Source organism: Podarcis melisellensis (assembly GCF_964234715.1).
Source record: "Podarcis melisellensis genome assembly, chromosome: 1".
In the NCBI taxonomy this organism is placed as follows: domain Eukaryota; kingdom Metazoa; phylum Chordata; class Lepidosauria; order Squamata; family Lacertidae; genus Podarcis; species Podarcis melisellensis.
Genome location: NC_138528.1, coordinates 107,456,008 through 107,477,404, shown reverse-complemented (window position 1 = coordinate 107,477,404; position 21,397 = coordinate 107,456,008). Strand labels below are relative to the sequence as shown.

The following is a 21,397-nucleotide window of genomic DNA, read 5'->3' as shown; positions in this document are numbered from 1 at the left end:
TAATATAATCGCTTATGAGCGGTAAGATAAGTACAGATTTTAGGTGCCCAGTAAGCCTCAGATCTAATGCTGGCTTTAAGCGCTTTCACGTATTGCATTCTTTAAAAACGCGCAAGGGGAACCTGCAGTAACAGACAGACAAAGCAGGAATAGCATTCACCCCAGAAGTAGAACGAAAGACCATGCCCATCATTTGAGGTCTGGTCAGGGCAGAGAAGCCTGGCTCATGGTCCTTTTTGGCTGTGATGTCAAATTGGCTAGGGCTCAGTTCTGTGTCTACAGAGGTGGATATAGGTACAACCAAGGAGAACGCCTTTTCAAACTCTGGAAAGCACTTGCCCAGCTCTGTGAAGGGGGCATGAGGGCTCTGCAAGAGTCCTAGAGACCTCCTTACTCCTTCCTAGAGCCGAGCAAGCGCTTACTGGGCTTTGGGACGGAGTTGGGAGGGCTCCAGCACCCTGGCGGAGACTTGTGCCTCCTTCCTAAAGCCTGCAGGCTTAAGGGCACCCCATTAAATGTTGGCCTCTCACAGAAGTTCTCCTATTCATAGAATTACAGTGGTACCTTGGTTTACGAACTTAATCCTTAAACCAAAGCGTTCTTAAACCAAGGCGTGCTTTCCCATAGTAGCGGCGGGCTCAATTTACAAATGGAACACGTGAGGCAAAGTTCACAAACCAAAACACCTACTTCCGGGTTTGCAGCGTTCTTAATCCAAGTTGTTCATAAACTAAGCTGTTCTTAAACCAAGGTACCACTGTATAGAGGGACGCGGGTGGCGCTGTGGGTTAAACCACAGAGCCTAGGACTTGCCGATCAGAAGGTCAGCGGTTTGAATACCTGCGATGGGGTGAGCTCCCGTTGCTCGGTCCCTGCTCCTGCCCACCTAGCAGTTCGAAAGCATGTCAAAGTGCAAGTAGATAAATAGGTACCACTCCAGCGGAAAGGTAAACGGTGTTTCCATACACTGCTCTGGTTCGCCAGAAGAGGCTTAATCATGCTGACCACATGACCCGGAAGCTGTATGCCTGCTCCCTCGGCCAATAAAGGGAGATGAGCGCCGCAACCCCAGAGTCGGCCACGCCTGGACCTAATGCCCCTTTACCTTTACCTTACCATTGTATAGATTTGTAGAGTTGGAAGGGACCCCCCCCCCTGCAATGCAGGAATCTCAGCTAAAGCATCCATGACAGATGGGGCCAGCGGGTGTTGTAGTTCAGCAGCATCTGGAAGGGCACTGTGTTGACTACCCCTGCATTACAGAAGTGAAATGTTTCTTTTCAGTAAGAGACAGCGAAAGACGTATTTGTGTTACTTACTAGTTCAGGAATAAATAATTCATGGTAGCTGTGCTCCAAACTCTCTTACGAACAGACCCAGCAGCTGTTCCAGTGGTTCATGAATAAAAGGCCCGAACCTATAAATCATCGCAAATTGAATACGGTGCTTCTATTTACTGCAATAATCACATGTCAGCTTTTGTAATGAGTGTGTGTGTTAAGTGTTTACACACCAGGCTAATTATTAGAACATCGCTCTTTCTGGGGTTTTGCAATGTGGTGCCAGCTGCTTTTAACACTCTAATTTGTGCAGCTGTAATATGGCCAACACGAGCCTTCTAAAATCATTTCCGTTGCTGATCATTTTTGGTCTAAATTATTCTCTCCCCCCCCCCCCGCTTTTTTTGTGTGTGTGTGTTTGTTTGGCAAAACATTCCCTTGTAAGTTTTCCAGGGCTTTTACTACATGGGTTTCTCTTAACTCGGAGCTCCAAAATTTCTAAGCACCGAAACCTGGCCCCTGAAACATAAATCGAATTCTGGGCAATTTTTCAGCATGCCAGGTAGCTTATTATAGTTTGCATGTTCAAAATCCAACATTTCGAGTATTCAGATTTGACAGATGTTTTGAATATTCGTAAGTTCTTTAATTCCCCCCTCCCCGCCCCGATAACTTTTCAATGTGATTGTCCACATGCTGTGCTGAATCAGAGGATCAGGCTAACTAACCCAGTGTTCCTGCTGCACTGCCTACATGTTTTCTACCCATTGAAGAAGAAATTGTGAAGCAGGCTCAGTTCAGGCTAGAGGTGGTGAAAGATGCCTAGATCTCTTCACTGGTGCCAGAGGAAGTGCATTTGCTATCACCAGGAATGGGGAACCTTGTGTTCCCTTCTCAGCAACCTTCCAAGGCCTGCATGCCAGTGGTGGCTAGGGGCCTGGTTCAAAAGTGAGCAGAACAATGAATATAAATGCTATCTTTGTGCAGCAGGCTAGATGCAGCTCTCTCTCTCTCTCTCTCTCTCTCTCTCTCTCTCTCTCTCTCTCTCTCTCACCTACCTACCCACGCACCCACTCCTCTCTATCCCCTATTCAAGCATGCAAGAGGCCTTATATGCCTTTAGGTACCAGGCGAAAACCTTCATCCATAAACAAATATCTGAAGGCAGCCCTGTATATGGACATTCTTAATGTTTGATGTTTTCTTGCGTTTTTAATATTCTATTGAGAGCTGCTCAGAGTGGCTGCAGCAACCCAGCCAGATGGGTAGCAAACTAATAATAATAATCATAATAACAACCAGGCCTTGGGCTGATTAAGATCTTATACCCCTTTTAAAATGAGTTTGTGGGAAGGGGGTTATTGGTTTGTTTGGTTTTTGTTGTTGTTGTTGTTTTTATAATGTGTTTTTGTGCTTTTGTATTGCATTTTTTTATGCAGTGAAATGCCCTGAGATCTGCGGGTGAAGGGTGGCATGCGAATTTAATGAAGAAAAGTAAAATAAAAAAATAAGTGTTATGAGAGTTCAAGGGCACATTGCAGACAGGGGGAAAGCACACAATGAAAGTCCCTAGCAGCAGTGGCGTAGCGTAGCATGGGTTGTCAGCACCCGGGGCAAGTAATTTGCGCCCCCTAACCCGTGGATATGCGCCCCCAGCCCGTGGATTTGCGCCCCCTAACCCTAACCCCCAGATGTTGCGCCCAGTGCGGCCGGCCCCCCTGCACCCCCCACGCTAGCAGGGTCAAGGAAGGGCTCCATCCTGGGGAGAGGGGATTGTGGCCCCGGGGAGAATTCGAAGGTTTTGGAATTTTGGCATTTGGCCCCTGAGTGTGGGGTTCCTCACCCCTGACTTGCACCACCTGTTTGGTCAGTGAAATATTATGCTACTTCAGGTTGGTGGTAGAGTAACCCCTGGGATTTCTGCACTAGCTTAACTTTGTGTTCTGCTGGTGGAAGGCGCTTTTGGTTCTGCTTCTCTTCTCCAGTTCTATGTACAGAAGCTGGTCAGATGGGCAGTTGAATCTTATTTTCACAGCAGCCTCTTCCACTGCAGCGCAGGCAACAGGCTAGCTTAGGGGGCTCAGGAGAAGAACCTGCAGAGCTCACAGCTGTGTCCTCCAGGGCCTTCCTGCCACCGCTGCTCCTTGTTGCCCAGAATCTGCTGCCTGAGGCAGCTTCCTCACTCTACCTAATGGCAGGGCCGGCAGTGGATGGGAGTTTCAGGACTGCTATAAATCTAAGCTGTTAAATTTGCACAGTACAGGAATGTTTCATTTTTATACTGTAACCCGCCTTGCGATCTTTGGATAAAGGGTGGCATATAAATAGATTAAATAAATAAAGGGAAGGAGGAAAATATTGACGGTGTTTTAAACAACATCACATCTGCCTGTGTGAAGGCTGAGAGAGAGAGAGAGAGAGAGAGAGAGAGAGAGAGAGAGAGAGGTTAATACTTTCTTTTGCATGTATGTGTGGAACATTGATATGCCCACTAGGTGTCGCTGTTGTTTATAACTTACAGATACTTTACTAACTTTTAGCAAGGGACTCAAGTGCAGAATTTCAGTAATTTGTGGTTTTTACTGGCATTGGTTGTTTTTTAGTTTTTTGAATTAGTTGAAGGCTGAAATGGTAAAACTGAAGTTAACCATGTGTTTCATACTGGTCCAGGAGTTTGGCCATCATAACTCCCTTTAATATAGTACAGGATTGTTGTTGTTGATGTTGATTAGTATATTGCCCTTCATCCGAAGGTTCACAGCATAAAAATGTGGAAGGAAAGAACTATGTATGCCATTTTGAGGTCCTTGGGGGAGGTGGTATATAAATTCAACAAACCAGACCACAAAGGAGCATTCATTCAAAATATCACACCAAATGAACACATTTGTAACCCCCACCTTTCTCGTTTTATTGCTGCTACGGGTCCCCCCCCCAAACCATAGCTTCTTCTCAATTGAGGTTCTCCCCAAACAGATGTGCGGAGAGTGTGGGGCTTATGTATTGGGAAGCAATATAACTACTCCCTGCCTAATTACATCGTTAATCTTCCCTAAACCTCGCCCACGGGAATCCCAAATGGGGAAAACGCCACTCCACGAGACCTTGTTCTTTTTAAAAACAAGACTATAACCATGCTTGACCAGAGCCATTGATGCAAGAAACAAAAATAAATGGATTTGATTCATGGCTGACTATGATTAGATATGAGTTGGGTATAAGAGAGAAGATGGAGGGAATAACTACAGACAGTGCTGTGCTGAAATCTGTCCTCCAGTTTCTCAAATGTCTTCTTCCCCTTCGAGAGAGGCTTCCATTATTCTGCATTCTCAGAGGGTACTTCAGAATTTCTTTAGAATTTCTGTGGGGGTGCATTTTCAGCTTTCCCAATTCTTTCAAGGTGGCCAAGAGGGGTATATGTGTTTTTTACTTTTGGGCAAATCTTTCCACAGCGCTCTGGCGGGTCTTCCTGGAAGCTTGTGGGCACCAGTCACAAAATGGCTGTCATGGGGGCATGACATAACACAAAATGGCTGCCACATCTAAAAGAGCAGGGAAGGAACCAGGACCACAAAATGGTGCAGGCATCCCTTTCCCTCACTTTCCCCTCAGTTGGGTAGGGATGGAAGACCACCAGCACACTTGCTCACAAAGAGAAGCCCTTTCCACATTTCCTCTGTTCAGAACAGAAGGGAGAGAAGATGTCTAGCCCTGGCTTCTAGTGAAATGTAGGGGGACTTGTTCTGTGTAGGAAAGATCAAGCCAGATCAGACAGGAACTGAGCAAGAAGAGCACAAGTCTCTTTGTGCATTGTGGGGATGTTTACTGAAACTTCTTGTGGGCCCCACAGAAGGGACTGGTGGGCACAGAGGAGCCCATGGAGCCCATTGCCAAGCAACAGTGCAGGTTATCCGAAGAGCTTCTAGAATTTTCTTTCAAGATGTGGCTTTCAAAAGAAGTACGGTTTGGCATCTCTTGGGCTTTGTTCCAGAGGCAGAATTTGATGGAACTAGCTTCGGTTGTGATAAACGCGATGAAACACTCCATTAGAAACATATGGCGTAGAATAGGCTTGCACAAAACTTGAGGCCGCGCAGTGAATGCAGCCTGCTAACTATGCATTGCGGGCTGCATTTCTCTGTTCTTCTTCCCTGCAGGCAGCAAAGAATGGGAGTTTTCATGAGTCCCTGGTAGACCACCATATACAGTACAGACCCCAAGCCATTAGATGTATAGACCTGGCTTGGGGTCTGTACCATGAATTCTTTCTTCTATCACTCTTCTATGTTCTATCACTCTTCTTTATTCTGGCAGTTTTGCTAATTGATTGAAAAGCATTTTGAAGTATTGGTTGACCAAGAATGCTGTCCTAATTTTGTAAATTTGATGTAGCTTTTGTTTTTGTAGGAAATGGAAAATTGCTCAAACCATGTTGTAGATATCAGCTCTGATTCCATGATGGTGATGATGACTGTTCATTTAAATAATCCGTAATGCAATCAGATAAAGGGTTAATATACTCTCTTGAATATATTCAACATTTTAAAAAAAAACACCCCAAAAACTTTCTGCACCTTCCAAACCTGCAAATGGTGGCATTTTCATAAATGTCACTTTGACATCCATGTAACCACACTTAAATGTCAGACCAGTTTGAAAGCTTTCTTTAAAGTCTTTAAAGAAGCATATTTTGAGACATGGCTCAGTCTTCAACGTGGTTTTTCAATCTCTCTGCTGCCATGAAAATTAAATGTATCTTTTGCAGCAAAGTGGCCTTCGTTATGTCAGGTTGATATCTACCAGTGTGGATTTATTTGAGCAAGTGTATGACAGGAGATGCGTGTGTTCTGCATAGCGACTGGCCTCGTTAACAAGACTATGGATTTGGTGCATCTCATTGTTAGATTTTCTCATTGTGGAAGGTTTGCTTGGTTTACTCAGTGAAGAAGTGGGGGGGGGGGGGTAAAAGTATTAAATGAGTAGTAGCTGGAGCCAGACTTGCCAATGGACAGTCTTCCATTACCAGTGTTGAAGAAAAAATCAACAGCCTGCCTGGTCAGCATCTGTATGTGGAATGGACCAGGGCTGCCATCTTGATTTTTGCCTCAGGCAACAAAATGGGGCAGCCCTGGTCATAGTTGGATGAATATAGTACATAGAGTGTCAGACATCTTTCACTGAGCCAAACTACGCACATTGTCATACCCTTAGGGACATATTCATGCCAGCCCAGATGCAGGACCCAGCCTGTTTGTCCCTGCTTTCATCTTCCTTCCTTCCTTCCTTCCTTCCTTCCTTCCTTCCTTCCTTCCTTCCTTCCTTTGTCATTCATTTCTTTCTTGCCTTTCACCCCTTTTCAAAAGTTTCACAACAGCTACTGTAGTATCATTATCTTGAGTGACTTATACAAATTCTTGCATTTTACCACTGGAGGTGAATTAATTTAGGAGAATTGCTAGGATTTATGTTTCTTTTATTACACAGAGAGAATAATTGAAGACCATGAAATGATGATTGAAATCCAGTCAAGATGGGGAATTGAAGAAGGCAATAGATTTTATTTTAGAAAAAATTATGCCAAATACGAGTTCTTCAAAAACCCTGAGGTAAGTCATGACTGTATATTGATTTGATTCAATTACTAATCCTTAATATTTAGGGTGGCTAGTCATCAGTTATGGCACCCAGTTAAAACCGGAATATTGCCAAGAAATGTAATTAACTGTACCATTGCATACACACATACACCCACACCCTGATAACATGGATATAATTCTAGGCTCTGAGGGTCAGATGAAACAAGTTTCTGCCAAATACCTAACAAGGCAACACAGCATTATTAGAATAAGTGGAAGAAGTGGCAGGGAGTTTGGGCTCTGTTGAGATCCTTTATCTTACTTATTGCTGCCGCTGCTCAAACAGAGTATAGCAGACTTGCAAATAGTTCTGCAAAGCTGTTCCCATTAGTACTAGCCCACGCCACTGCCTGGATGACCACATGAATGTTGCCCCACCCCCATATTCAGACATCTCCCCACTTACGTGGGGGCTGCGTTCCCAGGTACTACATGTATATGTGAAATTGTGTATTGTGGGGAACACACTCTTAAGAAGCCTGTAAACACCCCTTAAACCTCTGGAAAACCTTGAAGGTGTTGCAAAGGTTTCCGGGATTGCTAGCTGTTTTCCTGCTCTTTTTGTGCCATTTTTGCAGTTTCCCCACTCTTTTCAGTCCGTTTTGCGCCTTTTTTTCCAGTTTAAATTGATTTGTTAAATTATTTCCTGGTGCCACGCATAAACATGGTTGCAAGCATAAGTGGAGAGACACCTGTACATTCTACCTGAACGTGGCAGCTTTAGATATCTCTTTGAGAAGAAAACCCTGATTACATATGGCTCATCAAATCCACCCAAGTACTAATCCTCTTGATGTTCTGAATGCCGTGGAAGACCCTCTGTTTATTATCGGGAGTAAAGCATTAAGAACACCGGGTGTTGCCTTTAGTCAGATTATTTCTCTAGCTATCACTATTATCATTCATTTCATTTCTATAGCACTTTATAGATTTAAAATCTCAGAGCAGTTTAGAACACATTAAAATATCAAATAAAACAATCCAGATAAAAACATTACTGAAGAAACTCAAATATAAAGTGTAGCCCAGTTTTGTCTACTCTGCTTGTAACCACTGGTTCAGAGCCCAGGCAACTCTCTCTATTTGATCCTTTTAACTGGACCTGCCAGGAATGGAACCTGGGTCTTTCCGCATTCAAAGCATGTGATCTCCCACTGAGCTTTGGTTCTTCAGGGTATAAGCAGATGCTGTAATGCCTTGTTTTCAAGCAAGGGCAACTACTGTTGTTCTTTTTTTACAAGAGGGCTCATAAACAGGGTATAAAGGAAATGAAATCTAGGCCTTCTAACTAAATGTGGTGTGCATCTGTGAATGTTTCCTGAACCCTTCTAGTACTTTTGTTTTTTCTTTAACAGACTTTCTTCCCTGCACACCTGATATCCCTCTCAAATGAGATCAATGGAGCCATGAGCCACACGCAAATACTGCAGGTGAGATGTTGATGTTTTAAAAACGGGACCGCTCAGCTGAGCGTGTCTGAAAATCTCAAGCATTGCCTTTGATTGACAGAACAATAGGGCTGGCATGGCCCAGCACTGTTAAGAACGGCATGGTCCCTACCTATTCCCCAAATTTAAGTGCTTTATAAAACAAACCTCCTTCTTCACCTTTACATTCTGTTCTATGGGGAGTTCTGGTTTAAGGATAGCCAGTGATGGCTGGTGCTCATTAGAAATGTTAAGACAGAAATCTGGGTGATCATCAGTGAATGGTATCTTAGCCCATGACAGGCAGAGCCAACTAATTCTAACTTTCTCCTCATCCTCTTTCCTGCTATAAGGGGCAACACTGAAACTAAGGAGGAGGGGGGAGCTGACATGTAGTACCGGTGGCATCATGTGTGGGGGCACAAGGGCTGTTAGGGCGTGCAAGATTTCAACACCCAGTGCTGCCTCAATAGAGTTGCATGCTTGCATCGCTGGGCTCTGTTGAAAATGGCTTCTCCATGTGAACCAGAAAGTGACCTATTCAGACAATGGAACGACTCTTTCCTTATCTCTGTGGCTGCAATCTCTTCTTGGATGACATGGATGCCATTAGACAGTTGAGCGTGCATGCGTACTCCATCCATTTCCCTCCCACTCCCCTCTGCGCAGCTCTGGGCACTGGTAACCCACGCTATGCCACTGGGTAGTACCACCCTCAGGACTGGTCTAAGTAAGGAGGCAGGCAGGTGTGGGCAGGCTAAGGTTGGTGGGGCAATGCCCCATTCAGTCTTAACGGACCAGCCTCCACTGAATAGTTTTCACATTATTTCACCACTAGAAGTCATTTGAATAAGATAGCCTGTTCCATGTGCCTGGCAATTTGATTGTTCTCACAGGTGGGCTCCCAGACAGGAGTTATGAAACAGGTTATGAGATGCATACAGACTTGGTTCCTTAGAAAATATTTTTTTTAAAAAAGTTATTACTTCTGTTAGCATCAGTTATTTACATGCTAAAGAACAGGGGTGGGGGGCTCTGGAAAAAGATATACAGTGGTACCTTGGTTTTCGAACTTAATCCATTCCGGGAGTCCGTTCGACTTCCAAAACTGTTCAGAAACCAAAGCACAGCTTCCAATTGGCTGCAGTAACTTTCTGCACTCAAGTGGAAGCCACATTGGACATTCGGCTTCCGAAAAATGTCCACAAACCACAACACTCACTTCCGGGTTTTTGGCATTCAGGAGCTGATTTGGGAACCAAGATACCACTGTACTTTTTGCTGTGAAGTTTGGGTCTGCGTTTTTCCACAAAGGGGATATCAAAGGTAAGGTTGGCAAATGGTGGAGCTCAGTAAAATAATAACGATAGCAAAAGCCCTGCTCTGCTCTGCAGGATCAAAACAGAGGCCCAGGTAGTCCAGCATCGTATTCTCACAGTGGCCAACAAGAAGCCTCTGAGAAGTCCACAAGCAGGACCTTAGTCATGCTGGCCACATGACCTGGAAGGTGTACGCCGGCTCCCTCGGCCAATAAAGCGAGATGAGCGTCACAACCCCAGAGTCAGGGGTCCCTTTACCTTTACCATATCCTTAGTAACATTAGCAGCGTGCAAAGTGTTTTCAGAGTGTGTGGAAGCTCTGAGGTCCTTTAGCAAAAAGCTGAGCAATATAGGAAACCAAATTATGTGTTCCGTTTCAGTCAGATTAGCAGCTGAATTCCCACAGGCTTCTGAGAACTCACACTCCTCGCCTGTCGGTGCAGTCCGAAGCTCTTCCAGAGCTCCCAAATATGCACAGGAAGGAGTAGCTGGATAAAGGTCTGTTCCTGTGGGATTCAAAGTGGTATTTTTTCCCTTTCAGATGTTTTTAAGTTCCAGTACATATCCTGAAATTCACAGTTATTTACATGCTAAAGAGCAAGGGAAAAAAACCTTTAAAAGGATGTACTTTTTGCTGCGAAGATCGGGTCTGTATTTTTCCACTAAGGGGACGTCAAAGGTAAGGTTGGCAAATGGTAGAGCTCAGTATGCATCATATTCTCTCCACAGTAAGGGATAGTTTTGTCCTCCTTAAGTCCTGTTGAAAAAGCCAAGCTTCCCCCCCCCTCAGGTTTTGTTGATGATGCTGAAAAGAGAAGAAGACACTTTTGGTGCAGACAAGCATGGAATGGGCTGGGAGGTTTTGTTTGTTAATATTTGAATAAATGAAAGTGGGTTTTATAACTTGCAGAGTTAACTCGCAAAGTGAATTTTTAGCATGTCTCTTTTAAATAGGCTGCTAAACAACTGTAGGGCACTTAGTTGGCCAAGGCTGACATAGGCATTACTCTGGTTTTAAGGCTGTAAGTTGCTTTGAGTTGTCATTGGCAAAAGAAAGTGACTAATAAATTCACAAGGGATAATAATAAATGGGTGTTGATCGAAATTTCTTCACTACAGAAAAGTAAGTTGTTGCACCTTACATTGAAACACCTTTCTTTTATCGTTTAGATGCTGACTTGGGGAATTATATACTTTAAAGAACGGCCTCCCCCCCCCCTTTTGGTGTAAACAGTTTAAGATGTCTGTAATAGTTTTATATTGCTCTTCCTTTTAGGAGCCACGGCACCTGCAGCTTTTCAGTGAATTCAGCAGTAGTGACATATATGTGTCTTTGACAGGCAAAAAGATATCTGGAGTGCCAGTCAGCTATGGGTTCTGCTTTAAGGTAAATGCCTAACCGTTTTGATAATAAATAAAACATATTTTTTTGTGGGGAGGGGGAGGATTTATTTACTTCTGTTAAAAATTGGCACCAGGAAAAATAATCTTGAAATTAAATTAATTTTTTTAAAAAAATGAAATTTTGATTATGAAATGGGAGAATTAGTGGCCTTTATTTCAACAGGTATTGCCTTCAAGATATGAATTAATGCTAAAACAATATGCTGTGGCCTTCTAGCCTCAGAAAGCAGGAGGAGCCAGAGACCTGAAACAACTTTATGCAGAAAGTGAACAAAATAGGACCTGCTGGGTGACAGCAATTCGGTTGCTTAAGGTAAATGTCCTCTTCTCCTGTTAATTGCCTTCGCCAGTTATTTCTGTATACAAAATGCCTCATTCCTCTTTGACAGCCTCTGGGTAAAAATGGTATTTTCAATCTCCTTCAGCTCTGTGTTTTCTGTTTTTACATACATACTTTTATACCCCGTGCTTGCCATCATAAATTTTATGTTTCCAGGGCAGCTGGCAGTGTAGTAAGAAACAATAAAAATAGAAAATGATCAAGCCTATAAACTAAACAGCGACAACCCATGTGAATAGACAGTAAAATAAAAACTTCTGTAAGTTAAAAAGACTAACCTTATTTGTTCTTATACCTTATTAGCTGGAAAAATTGTTATTCCGCCCCCTTTTGTGGTTGTGTATGACTCTTAGTTACCCTTTAATGATTAAATCATACAGACACGACAAATAAAAAGTTTAGTAATGGTTATTATTAATAAAGGATCTTGAAAATAAGACCTTCTAACTTCAGTGGGGCTTGCTCCCTAGGAAATAATTTTAGGATTGCAGTCACTCAGGCTTACTTGCCAATACAGGTCAATTTTACAGTACTATTAAGAGGGAAGTTTAGAAATTATATCACACGCCATGCTAAACAGTCCCCTAATCCCCAGGGGAAATTTCCATGGGTTGCAGAGGAAATGGTGAATGTTCCAGGAAGGGGGGGAAAGGAACCAAACCTATATGGCTGGCTACTGTTGGAGGAGAATGCTTGCGTAGGTAGACAGTTTGGCCTAATCCAGCTTTTCTGTTCTTAAATATTTTTTAAAACTCCCTGCAAAGGAGTGCCAGCATCCTTATCTTGGAAACAGAAAAGTAGCTACCTACTAACTACTTCAAAGCTTCTTCTTTTTTTAAAGGGGGCGGGCAGATTGCGGGGAGAGGCAAAGTGTGGTGGAAATTACCCACTTTGTGGTTGGCACAATTCACCACTGAGTACTTTCTGATTGTTGATCTTGAAATCCACAGGACTGTAATAGCTCTTATCCTTATTCTTTGTTTGTAGTATGGGATGCAGCTTTACCAGAATTACATGCACCCCTATCAAGGTAGAAGTGGGTGCATTTCTCTGAGCACACCTGTGGTAAGTACTTCTCAGCTCATGTGAAGCAATACCGATCCACAAAACCTGGCCTGCTGCTTTCTCCCAGCCCCCATCCTGCCCCAGTTATCCACCAGGTTTTCCATAGTATTGCCAGAGTATTACATTATGCTGTAATTTGATCTCAGGGCATCCCATTACCTGCAAAGATTTATTTATTTAGTTCATACTATTTTAATTCATAGTGTTTCTGTCAAAGATGTTGAAACTAACCGTAGCTCCCTGCTCCCCTTAAATGAACCATGTACAGGATCCTATGGATGAACCTCAGTGAGATGCTTTCGTCCATTTTGATATGTGCCTGTATCTTAGCAGCTGCTGGAAAGAAATATTTGGGTTGCTTCTATATAGAGTGCACTGCAAGCTCAACAAAAGGGGGGGGACAGTTCCTATATCTCTGAGCTAGATAAGCTTTGGGGGGGGCCCAAGGCCCACATGTAGTGGTGGGTAAAGGGGGGTACAGTCACACACACACACACACACACACACACACACACAAAAAAAAAACCTCACACACACGTATAAACACGCACACACAAACTTTCCCACCTCTTGCACACACATACAGTGTTTAACCTGCCTCACAGTGCTCCTGATGCCACCAGAATAGTTGTCTGCAGTGATTTGTGCCACTGTATTCTGCTCTGGTCAGACCTCACCTGGAGTACTGTGTCCAGTTCTGGGCACCACAGTTCAAGAAGGACACTGACAAACTGGAACGTGTCCAGAGGAGGGCAACCAAAATGGTCAAAGGCCTGGAAACGATGCCTTATGAGGAACGGCTAAGGGAGCTGGGCATGTTTAGCCTGGAGAAGAGGAGGTTAAGGGGTGATATGATAGCCATGTTCAAATATATAAAAGGATGTCGCATAGAGAAGGGAGAAAGGTTGTTTTCTGCTGCTCCAGAGAAGTGGACACGGAGCAATGCATCCAAACTACAAGAAAGAAAATTCCACCTAAACATTAGGAAGAACTTCCTGACAGTAAGAGCTGTTCGACAGTGGAATTTGCTGCCAAGGAGTGTGGTGGAGTCTCCTTCTTTGGAGGTTTTTAAGCAGAGGCTTGACAACCATATGTCAGGAGTGCTCTAATGGTGTTTCCTGCTTGGCAGGGGGTTGGACTCGATGGCCCTTGTGGTCTCTTCCAACTCTATGATTCTATGATTCTATGATTTTGGCTATACAGTAGTACCTCGGGTTACAGACGCTTCAGGTTACAGACGCGTCAGGTTACAGACTCCACTAACCCAGAAATAATACCTCAGGTTAAGAACTTTGCTTCAGGATGAGAACAGAAATCGCGCAGCGGCGGTGGCAGCGGGAGGCCCCATTAGCTAAAGTGGTGCTTCAGGTTAAGAACAGTTTCAGGTTGAGAACAGACCTCCAGAACGAATTAAGTTCTTAACCCGAGGTACCACTGTATGGGGAGCACTGCTGTTGTCGGGTGAGATGTTTAATGTTTCCCAGTGGACAAAAGGCTACTCTCCCTGTGCCGAAGTCAGTGGTGCCAGCTGGCTGATGATACCCCACCTGAAGTGATGGGACCTAGAGTGACCGAGAGCTACATCTAGCCTATGTGTTGCCCACCTGTGCCCTTTGTGGACCATCTCTCTATTCACTTAGTTACAGGGCTCAGAATAAGCTCTTAGAATCCATCACGTTCCAGCAAGAGATAGGGCAAGACCACTTAGCTGCCGGACGTAGATAATTCTTTTTACCACTTTTGCCATCATCCTAATACCATTTAAATAGGTGGTCCTCCTCAGATAGGCGTTTATTTCTTCTTTTGCTTCCCACTGTTGCAGGGGCTGTCAGGAAGTTATCTCGCCCATTTTTATATTAACTACCGTAAAATCTTCCCCGTAGATGTACGAGTAGAATTGTTATGGTGTCGAATAAGCAGAGAGCAGAGTGTAAACCCTCTTATATATATGAAATATCTTTTTTTCAGATCTTGATAACTGGATAATCCCTCAGGACATATTTATTGCAATATATAGACAGAACACTTTTGCCGTATTCTTAATATAGTTTCCAACTGGCTAATCAATAGATGCAAAGATTATTATTGCTCTGAGAGTGGTTCAGGGAGAAGCCAAATGCTGTTTCTAAAACAGAACACTGAGGAGATATTGTGAAATGTTTCGGTCAGTAATGTTTTTAAATGGATTTTTTTTTCCTTTTCCTTTTTGCAGAGAAGTGTTTCAGAGAATTCTCTAGTGGCCATGGACTTCACAGGACATAAATCCAGAGTGATTGAAAACCCCACAGAAGCCCTTTCAGTTGCAGTGGAAGAAGGATTAGCATGGCGGGTAGAAAAAAGTTCATTACAATGTTTTTTTCTGTTGGTTTTTTTTTCTTTCTTTCTTCTGAAATATTTACGATTTTCTTTCTTTCTTCCCACGTAGAAAAAAGGGTGTCTGCGACTTGGTGCTCACAGTAGTCCCAATACTCTGCAGAATGTGTCATCGAATATAGGTATGTACCATTCCAGAAGGTCTCATGGAATGCAACACTCTCGTCATACACAAAAATGATCCTAGTAAGAATTTTCCCTCCCCTTTCTTCCTGACGCTTCAGCCATACACAGTTCACAACCGTGGTTTCACCATAAGATCTCTAGAGATGAGGCGCACCAACTAATTTTGCGACAAGGACTGGTAGATGGGTAAGAGTTCCAACCATCATCATCATCATCATTATTATTATTATTATTTTAAAACTGGACTGTTAACTGCTTGAGTAGTCAAATTGTTCCCATGGGTCGCAATGATAAAACGAAATCAGACATAACAGGCAGATGATACGCTAGTGGCTGCCTTGAAAGAATGTACAGGTGGTCTTAAATTTGGTGAGAGAGTTTGTGGCACCAGCTTGGATGTCACTACCTTTCTGGATACAGTCGTACCTTGGAAGTCGAATGGAATCCATTCCAGAAGTCTGTTTGACTTCCAAAATGTTTGGAAATCAAAGTGTGGCTTCCGATTGGCTGCAGGAAGCTCCTGCAGCCAATCGGAAGCCGTTCCGGATGTTCGGCTTCCGAAAATTGTTTGAAAACCAGCACACTCACATCCGGGTTTCGATTGCTCAGGAGCCAATTTGTTCGGGAGCCGAGGCATTTGAGATCCAAGGTACGACTGTATTTTGTGGTTTCCTAAATTTAGTGTCCTTGATCAGGACTCTATACTTCTGTTGATGCAGCCTAGAATAGCAACCCACCCTAACAGAACCACTGAGCCTCTCTTGACATGTTTGGCCCTGCCTCTGCGTTCCCATTATCTTGCTTGGCAAACGGTGGAATTGGGACCACAAAGTTGCTGAGATAACACATCGATCTTGGATAACAGGTGAATGTTTGGTTCGGGTTTCATTCTTTGGCCACTAGATGGAGTGCTGAAATACAGTGATCTTAAGAGAGGCTGAGAATGCATTTATTTATTGCTGTCACAGATTTGCCACTTAAGTAGGTAAAATAATATCTCTTTGCCATGAACAAGTAGTTATTTCTGCCCCTAAACTTTGATGCTTATTAGGAACGCTACAAAACTTTAACAGCAACTCACTGCTGCCAGGTTTTCAAAGTGCTTGATACTTGTTTCTTTTCCTTCACCTCCTAGTGTTTTCTTGGTACGGGATAGCCAGAGTAACCCCAAAACCTTTGTGCTGTCACTGAGCCATGGATTGAAAATAAAGCACTTTCAAATTGTACCCGTAAGTATAGCCAGCAAGTTTGTGGACCGGTAGTAAATTTTTTCTTCAATGGTTTTTAATACTACTGCCAAAACGGTGGCATGCCTCTTGGTAATTCATTCTGTTTCTAATGGCTAAAACCTGCTGCTTACAGTTTTCTGTGAAATAGTGATGGTTTGAGAATTAAAACCTCTCACACATGAAAATGGAATTCTAATGGAACTCCTTACGATAGTCTCTGCATTTTCTTAAATCCAAATGCAAGTGTGCGTATGTATGTACACAAACAAACAAACATTATTTTGAGTGTTATCTAGTTTTAAATTACGGTGTTTTGCACATTTTTATTAATTAATTAATGCAGTATTGTGAGTTTTGTGTGTGTGTGTGTGTGTGTGTGTGGAGAGAGAGAGAGAGAGAGAGAGAGAGAGAGAGAGAGAGAGAGAGAGAGAGAGAGAGAATATGAATGTATTGTATATATGCTCTCTTTCAGATTACAGGCCTGTCGTTCTAGTTTTATTTTTCTCCCCATATGTTTTGAGTGTCCTAGGACTTGGTAGAATCTGTTGAGAGTCAAAAGGCAAGGACAACTTCCTTATATTTTATCAGAAAACGGGGCAGCGTTAGTAAGCAAAAGAGGAATGTTTTAAAAACACAGTGAGTCAGAATGAACACTCAAAAAAGGCAGGTCTTTGCCACTATATTAACACAGCAATGCTATAATGCCTGCTTGGAAGTAAGTCCCATTGAAGGCAATGGAGCTTAATTCTAGGTTAAGTACTGTATTTTTCGCCCTATAGGTCGCACTTTCCCCCCTCCAAAAATGAAGGGGAAATCCATGTGCGTCCTATGGAGCGAATGCAGGCTTTCGCTGAAACTTGGAGAGTGCGCACCGACCCCTCTCGCTCTCCAGGCTTCAGGAAGCTATCAGCAAGCCTGAGCCCGCGGGAGTTCCTGCAGGACTCCCTAGGCTGCAGATAGCAGCCTGCTGCCTGGAGCACCGGGCGCGCTGAAGCCGCGGTTGGGGGGGGGAATAATTTTTTTCTTTATTCCCCCCCCAAAAAAACAACTAGGTGCATCCTATGGGCTGGTGCGTCCTATAGGGCGAAAAATATGGTAGGTATAGTTAAGCAGCCGAGTTCTGCATCATGAAAGGCTAGAATGGGCTACTGGAAAACATTTTTAAAGGGAAGGACACCCATATGCTTCATTTGCTTTGCCTGATGCTCCTGTTGGACATGGGGATGGGCGAAATGGAGCTATCCAAGGAACGCAGGGCCAATTTTGCAGATGCTGGAAGTCTGCCCTGTGGCTTTCGAGACTTTGCTCATCCCTCCTAATATATTTTCAGCAATATCAGATCTCTGGATAAGCTTCCCGCATCGTGCCATTCTTCTGCCTGGCATATGCAAGGGCTTCCAGAGTTAAAGCAAAGCGTATTCAAATCTATCTCTTTGTTTTCGGATTTATGGCTTACCTTCTTGCCTCAAGGTGAGAAAGGCAAATAATATTAACCAGTAGAACATCACAAAAACGAAGAAGCAAATCAGTGACAATGGGCAAAAACCTTCAAAGCAATATATATCCCCTTCTTTATTATTTGTCTTAGAACTGCAGCCTTTAAGTGATTAGCTCCCAGTGTTTGTTGAGAAGCTACGGCACATCACAGAAAAAGAGGGGCACATCTTCTTGTTGCCTTGGCAACACAAGGGTGTGCTTCCTTCCCCCTGCCCCCCCCCCCCGAATGGGCAAACGTTACTCAGTTTTGCAATGCCCCCTCCAAACTTTTTGCAACATGGGAGATCCAATCCAACATCACAGCCTGTAAATGAGGCTCCAAAATGATGGGAGCTGATCTTTAGGTGTTGGAGAATCTAAAGTCCCAATCTACACTTGGTCTTGATGTTCTTAGTGGCAAATGAGTATCCACCTAACCATCATCGCAGAGGCTGGATGAATGAAATAAGGATTGCAGAGCACAATGGAAATTATTGTTGATGTGGTGTTTCCTCTTCTTGCAGTTGGAAGAGGAAGGCAAGCTGTTTTATACGCTGGATGATGGCCACACCAGATTTTCTGATCTCATTCAACTAGTGGAGTTCTACCAGCTCAATAAAGGCATCTTACCTTGCAAGTTAAAACATTACTGTGCCCGAATTGCATTTTAACCAAAATGTTAACACCTCACCAAAGCCTCGTAGGATAGAAAGGCTGAATGTTCCTTTTGACAAAGAAGTTTTGTAAATGAAGGGAGTAAACAAAAAGCCAGTGAATGTAAATTTCAGCTTGCAAAGAAGGACTTGTATTTACCATAGCAAAACAAAATCCAGTACTTTCGTGTTAGAGTTGGCTAATCAACAGTTGATCTTCCACAAAATGAATCTGAAGCTGAAATTGTAACGCTGCAATCCTAGGGAGTATTTTTCAAATGCCAATAAATGTCTTTTTCACTAGTTTCCTTTATCCCTTTCAAGGTGTGTCTCATTTTAAGGCAAATCCTTTTTACACAATTATTGTAAACCATAAAAAAGTAAAATGATGGGAGTAAAGTGAAAAAAATTTGGGCAGTAGACTGGTGCACAGTTCTTTTTTTCATGGAGAGATCATGGGTGAACAGAAGCACGCATTTGTGGAAAGGGTGAGGAGTAATGACGTCGTCCAATGATGTTCTTTGTTGGGGCACCCACTGCTGCTGGTGTGAATAATAGTGTGACATGCTGGTACAGTGGTACCTCAGGTTACATACGCTTCAGGTTACATACGCTTCAGGTTACACACCCCACTAACCCAGAAATATTACCTTGGGTTAAGAAATTTGCTTCAGGATGAGAACAGAAATCGTGTTCCAGCGGCAGGGCAGCAGCAGGAGGCCCCATTAGCTAAAGTGGCGCTTCAGGTTAAGAACAGTTTCAGGTTAAGAATGGGCCTCCAGAATGAATTAAGTACTTAACCCGAGGCACCACTGTATATTGCTCAAAAAGCCACAGGTCCATAAAAAGTACTTCAGCGTGAAAAGAACGTTAGCAAATGGGACAGAAGTACTGGCATTATAATCAGGGAAACTTAATGCAATATTCCCCACTTCTTTTTTGTTTCTGAAACATCTGGAGGCATTCTCTCTTTTCTTTCAGCCCTGCGCTATCATTCCCTCTCTTTCCCCCTCCCTGGCCTAGCTCAACTCCTTGTTGCTGGAGATTTCTCTGAAGCCACCAAGACAGGACATAACAGATATATTTAAATACGCACGCAAGCTTTCAGAGGTTAAACTCTTGATGGTCTGTGCATAATCAATGTGTACGGTAGACCAATTATGATAGCTTTAATGAAATGCATGAATATTTAAAACTTAATGGATCTGACTTTGTAGTCGGCCTTACAGCCCTTTCTTAAGACATATGAACCAATGGTAAATGTTGGCCTCAGGAGGGCAGCAGCGTGCTGTGGAATTTGCAGAAGGCGCCATTGTTTTCCTGTCAGCTCCCAGAAACAGCTGTGGCTTCCTGGTCTCTGCGCACCTTCCGAAAACCCAGCGCTTTTTCTCCCTATAAATTATTCACTTGTTCTGTACCAATTAGTTCTACCAGTTGCAAGGTTTGTTATCAAGTTAAGCTTCAAGACAGAACCTGAATTCAATGAACGATTAAATATTTATTAACGCAGATGATTAAATATGCAGATACTCTGTGAAGCTTGTTCTTGGAACCATTCTATTACCTTTTTCAAAAAATACTAATGATTTGTATAATTAATTTTTTTATATACTAAGTGTGTGGGGGGGGAGCCTGAAAGATTTTATAGAAGCAGAACTGAGAGAGTTTTCAGGGGGTCAGAGGGTTGCAGGACATCAAAAGGAAGACTGTGAAATGCTACGAAGGTGGGGATCCTATTCAAGACTCCGAAGTTAATGGCATATATATATATACACACACACACACACACACACACATATATATATATATATATATGAATGATGGCTCTCAGATGAGCCCCTTGGGAAGCTTTCCCTATGATCGGTGCTAATTGTTCCACTGTTCAGCAATTTTTGAAGACGGCTCAGTTCATTCCATCGAAATTCATACTTCGGAGAGGCGAGAGAGAGAGAGAGAGATACACTTACATACGTAACAGTACCTACAACTCTAAATGTGTATCTTTTTTTCTGTCACCACCTTAGCTTTTACGAGTAGAAGAATAGTTCTGGGGGATACCAGTCGTAACGGGAGATCTTGGAGTGATACAATTTTTAAAAACATGTTAGGAATCCTGTAACGCTGCCATATTCTTCTGATCTGTCGCAGGTCTTACAAGTTCCATGCTTCGTCTGTCTTGGCAGCTACACCTTCTCATCTCAGAATAAGGTAGAACTATAAGTCTAGTCCTAAGAAAATATTTCTTATTAGATCTCAAGGGGAGGGGGAGCTCTATACTTTTTACGTTCACAACGGGGTCTGCCAAATTTCCTAGCCTTTATCCCGTCAAGTCACGTGTTGCCAAATGTCTCCTTTAAACCATAATTGCTTTTAACAGGAGCGGAAGAACTCCTATACCCTTTGAGAAGAGAGAGGGTGGGAAGATTATGGGATGGGGGAGGGAATGCCCTCTCTCAGGCACTTGCAATGTCTGTACTGCATTTCATGCTTTGGTTCGCTTCACCATCAACTTTTCGAGAGAATGCTTTGCAAACAGCTGCTAACAGGCGAGTGTCACTTACATATTTTGATTGATTGGTTTCCATTCCAAAGACTTTGGGATAGATCACAGTGCCAGCAACAGACTAGCCTCTCTGCCTTCAGGTTCCAGTGCCAGGAAGACACGAATAGGCTCTTTTCATCCGAGTTTCGTAATGCTACTGATGTAACAGTACTTGTACATTCAGATATGCATGGAAGCTATTCTGTTGGTAGCCGCCCAGAGTAGCCAGGGAAACCTAGCCAGATGGGTGGGGGAGAAATAATAAAATTATTATTATTTATGGTGACTAGCCCAATGACTATCTACTAGCTGAGGTTAAATAGGAAATAGCATATAGTTTTAAAAGCTGCTTTTATGAATTAGGAGGCAGCTTAAACAACAGGAATTGCAGGAGGAACAAACAGGCAGTTTTCACAATGGAGGAGAATAGAAAGTAGGCTCCCTCAAAGATATGTATTGGGACTGGTGCTATTTCACAAGCCTAATTTTGCGGATGACGCCAAATTACTCAGAGTGGCGTAAACCCA

At 43.2% G+C, this 21,397-nt stretch overlaps 1 protein-coding gene across 3 annotated transcripts in view; it reads left to right on the top strand.

Moving 5' to 3' along the window:
• Window positions 1-18,631, top strand: part of GRB14 (growth factor receptor bound protein 14) — a 47,908-nt gene extending 29,277 nt beyond the window's left edge. For all 3 annotated transcript variants that reach the window (XM_081923502.1, XM_081923501.1, XM_081923503.1), the window contains 11 exons: window positions 6,765-6,886; window positions 8,272-8,346; window positions 10,204-10,341; window positions 10,939-11,049; window positions 11,284-11,379; window positions 12,394-12,471; window positions 14,684-14,800; window positions 14,897-14,966; window positions 15,069-15,156; window positions 16,106-16,199; window positions 18,200-18,631. In XM_081923502.1, coding sequence (XP_081779628.1) covers window positions 6,765-6,886; window positions 8,272-8,346; window positions 10,204-10,341; window positions 10,939-11,049; window positions 11,284-11,379; window positions 12,394-12,471; window positions 14,684-14,800; window positions 14,897-14,966; window positions 15,069-15,156; window positions 16,106-16,199; window positions 18,200-18,346 — 1,136 coding nt within the window. In that variant the 3' untranslated portion in view covers window positions 18,347-18,631. The remainder of the gene's footprint in view (window positions 1-6,764; window positions 6,887-8,271; window positions 8,347-10,203; window positions 10,342-10,938; window positions 11,050-11,283; window positions 11,380-12,393; window positions 12,472-14,683; window positions 14,801-14,896; window positions 14,967-15,068; window positions 15,157-16,105; window positions 16,200-18,199) is intronic.
• Window positions 18,632-21,397: the final 2,766 nt, after the last annotated feature.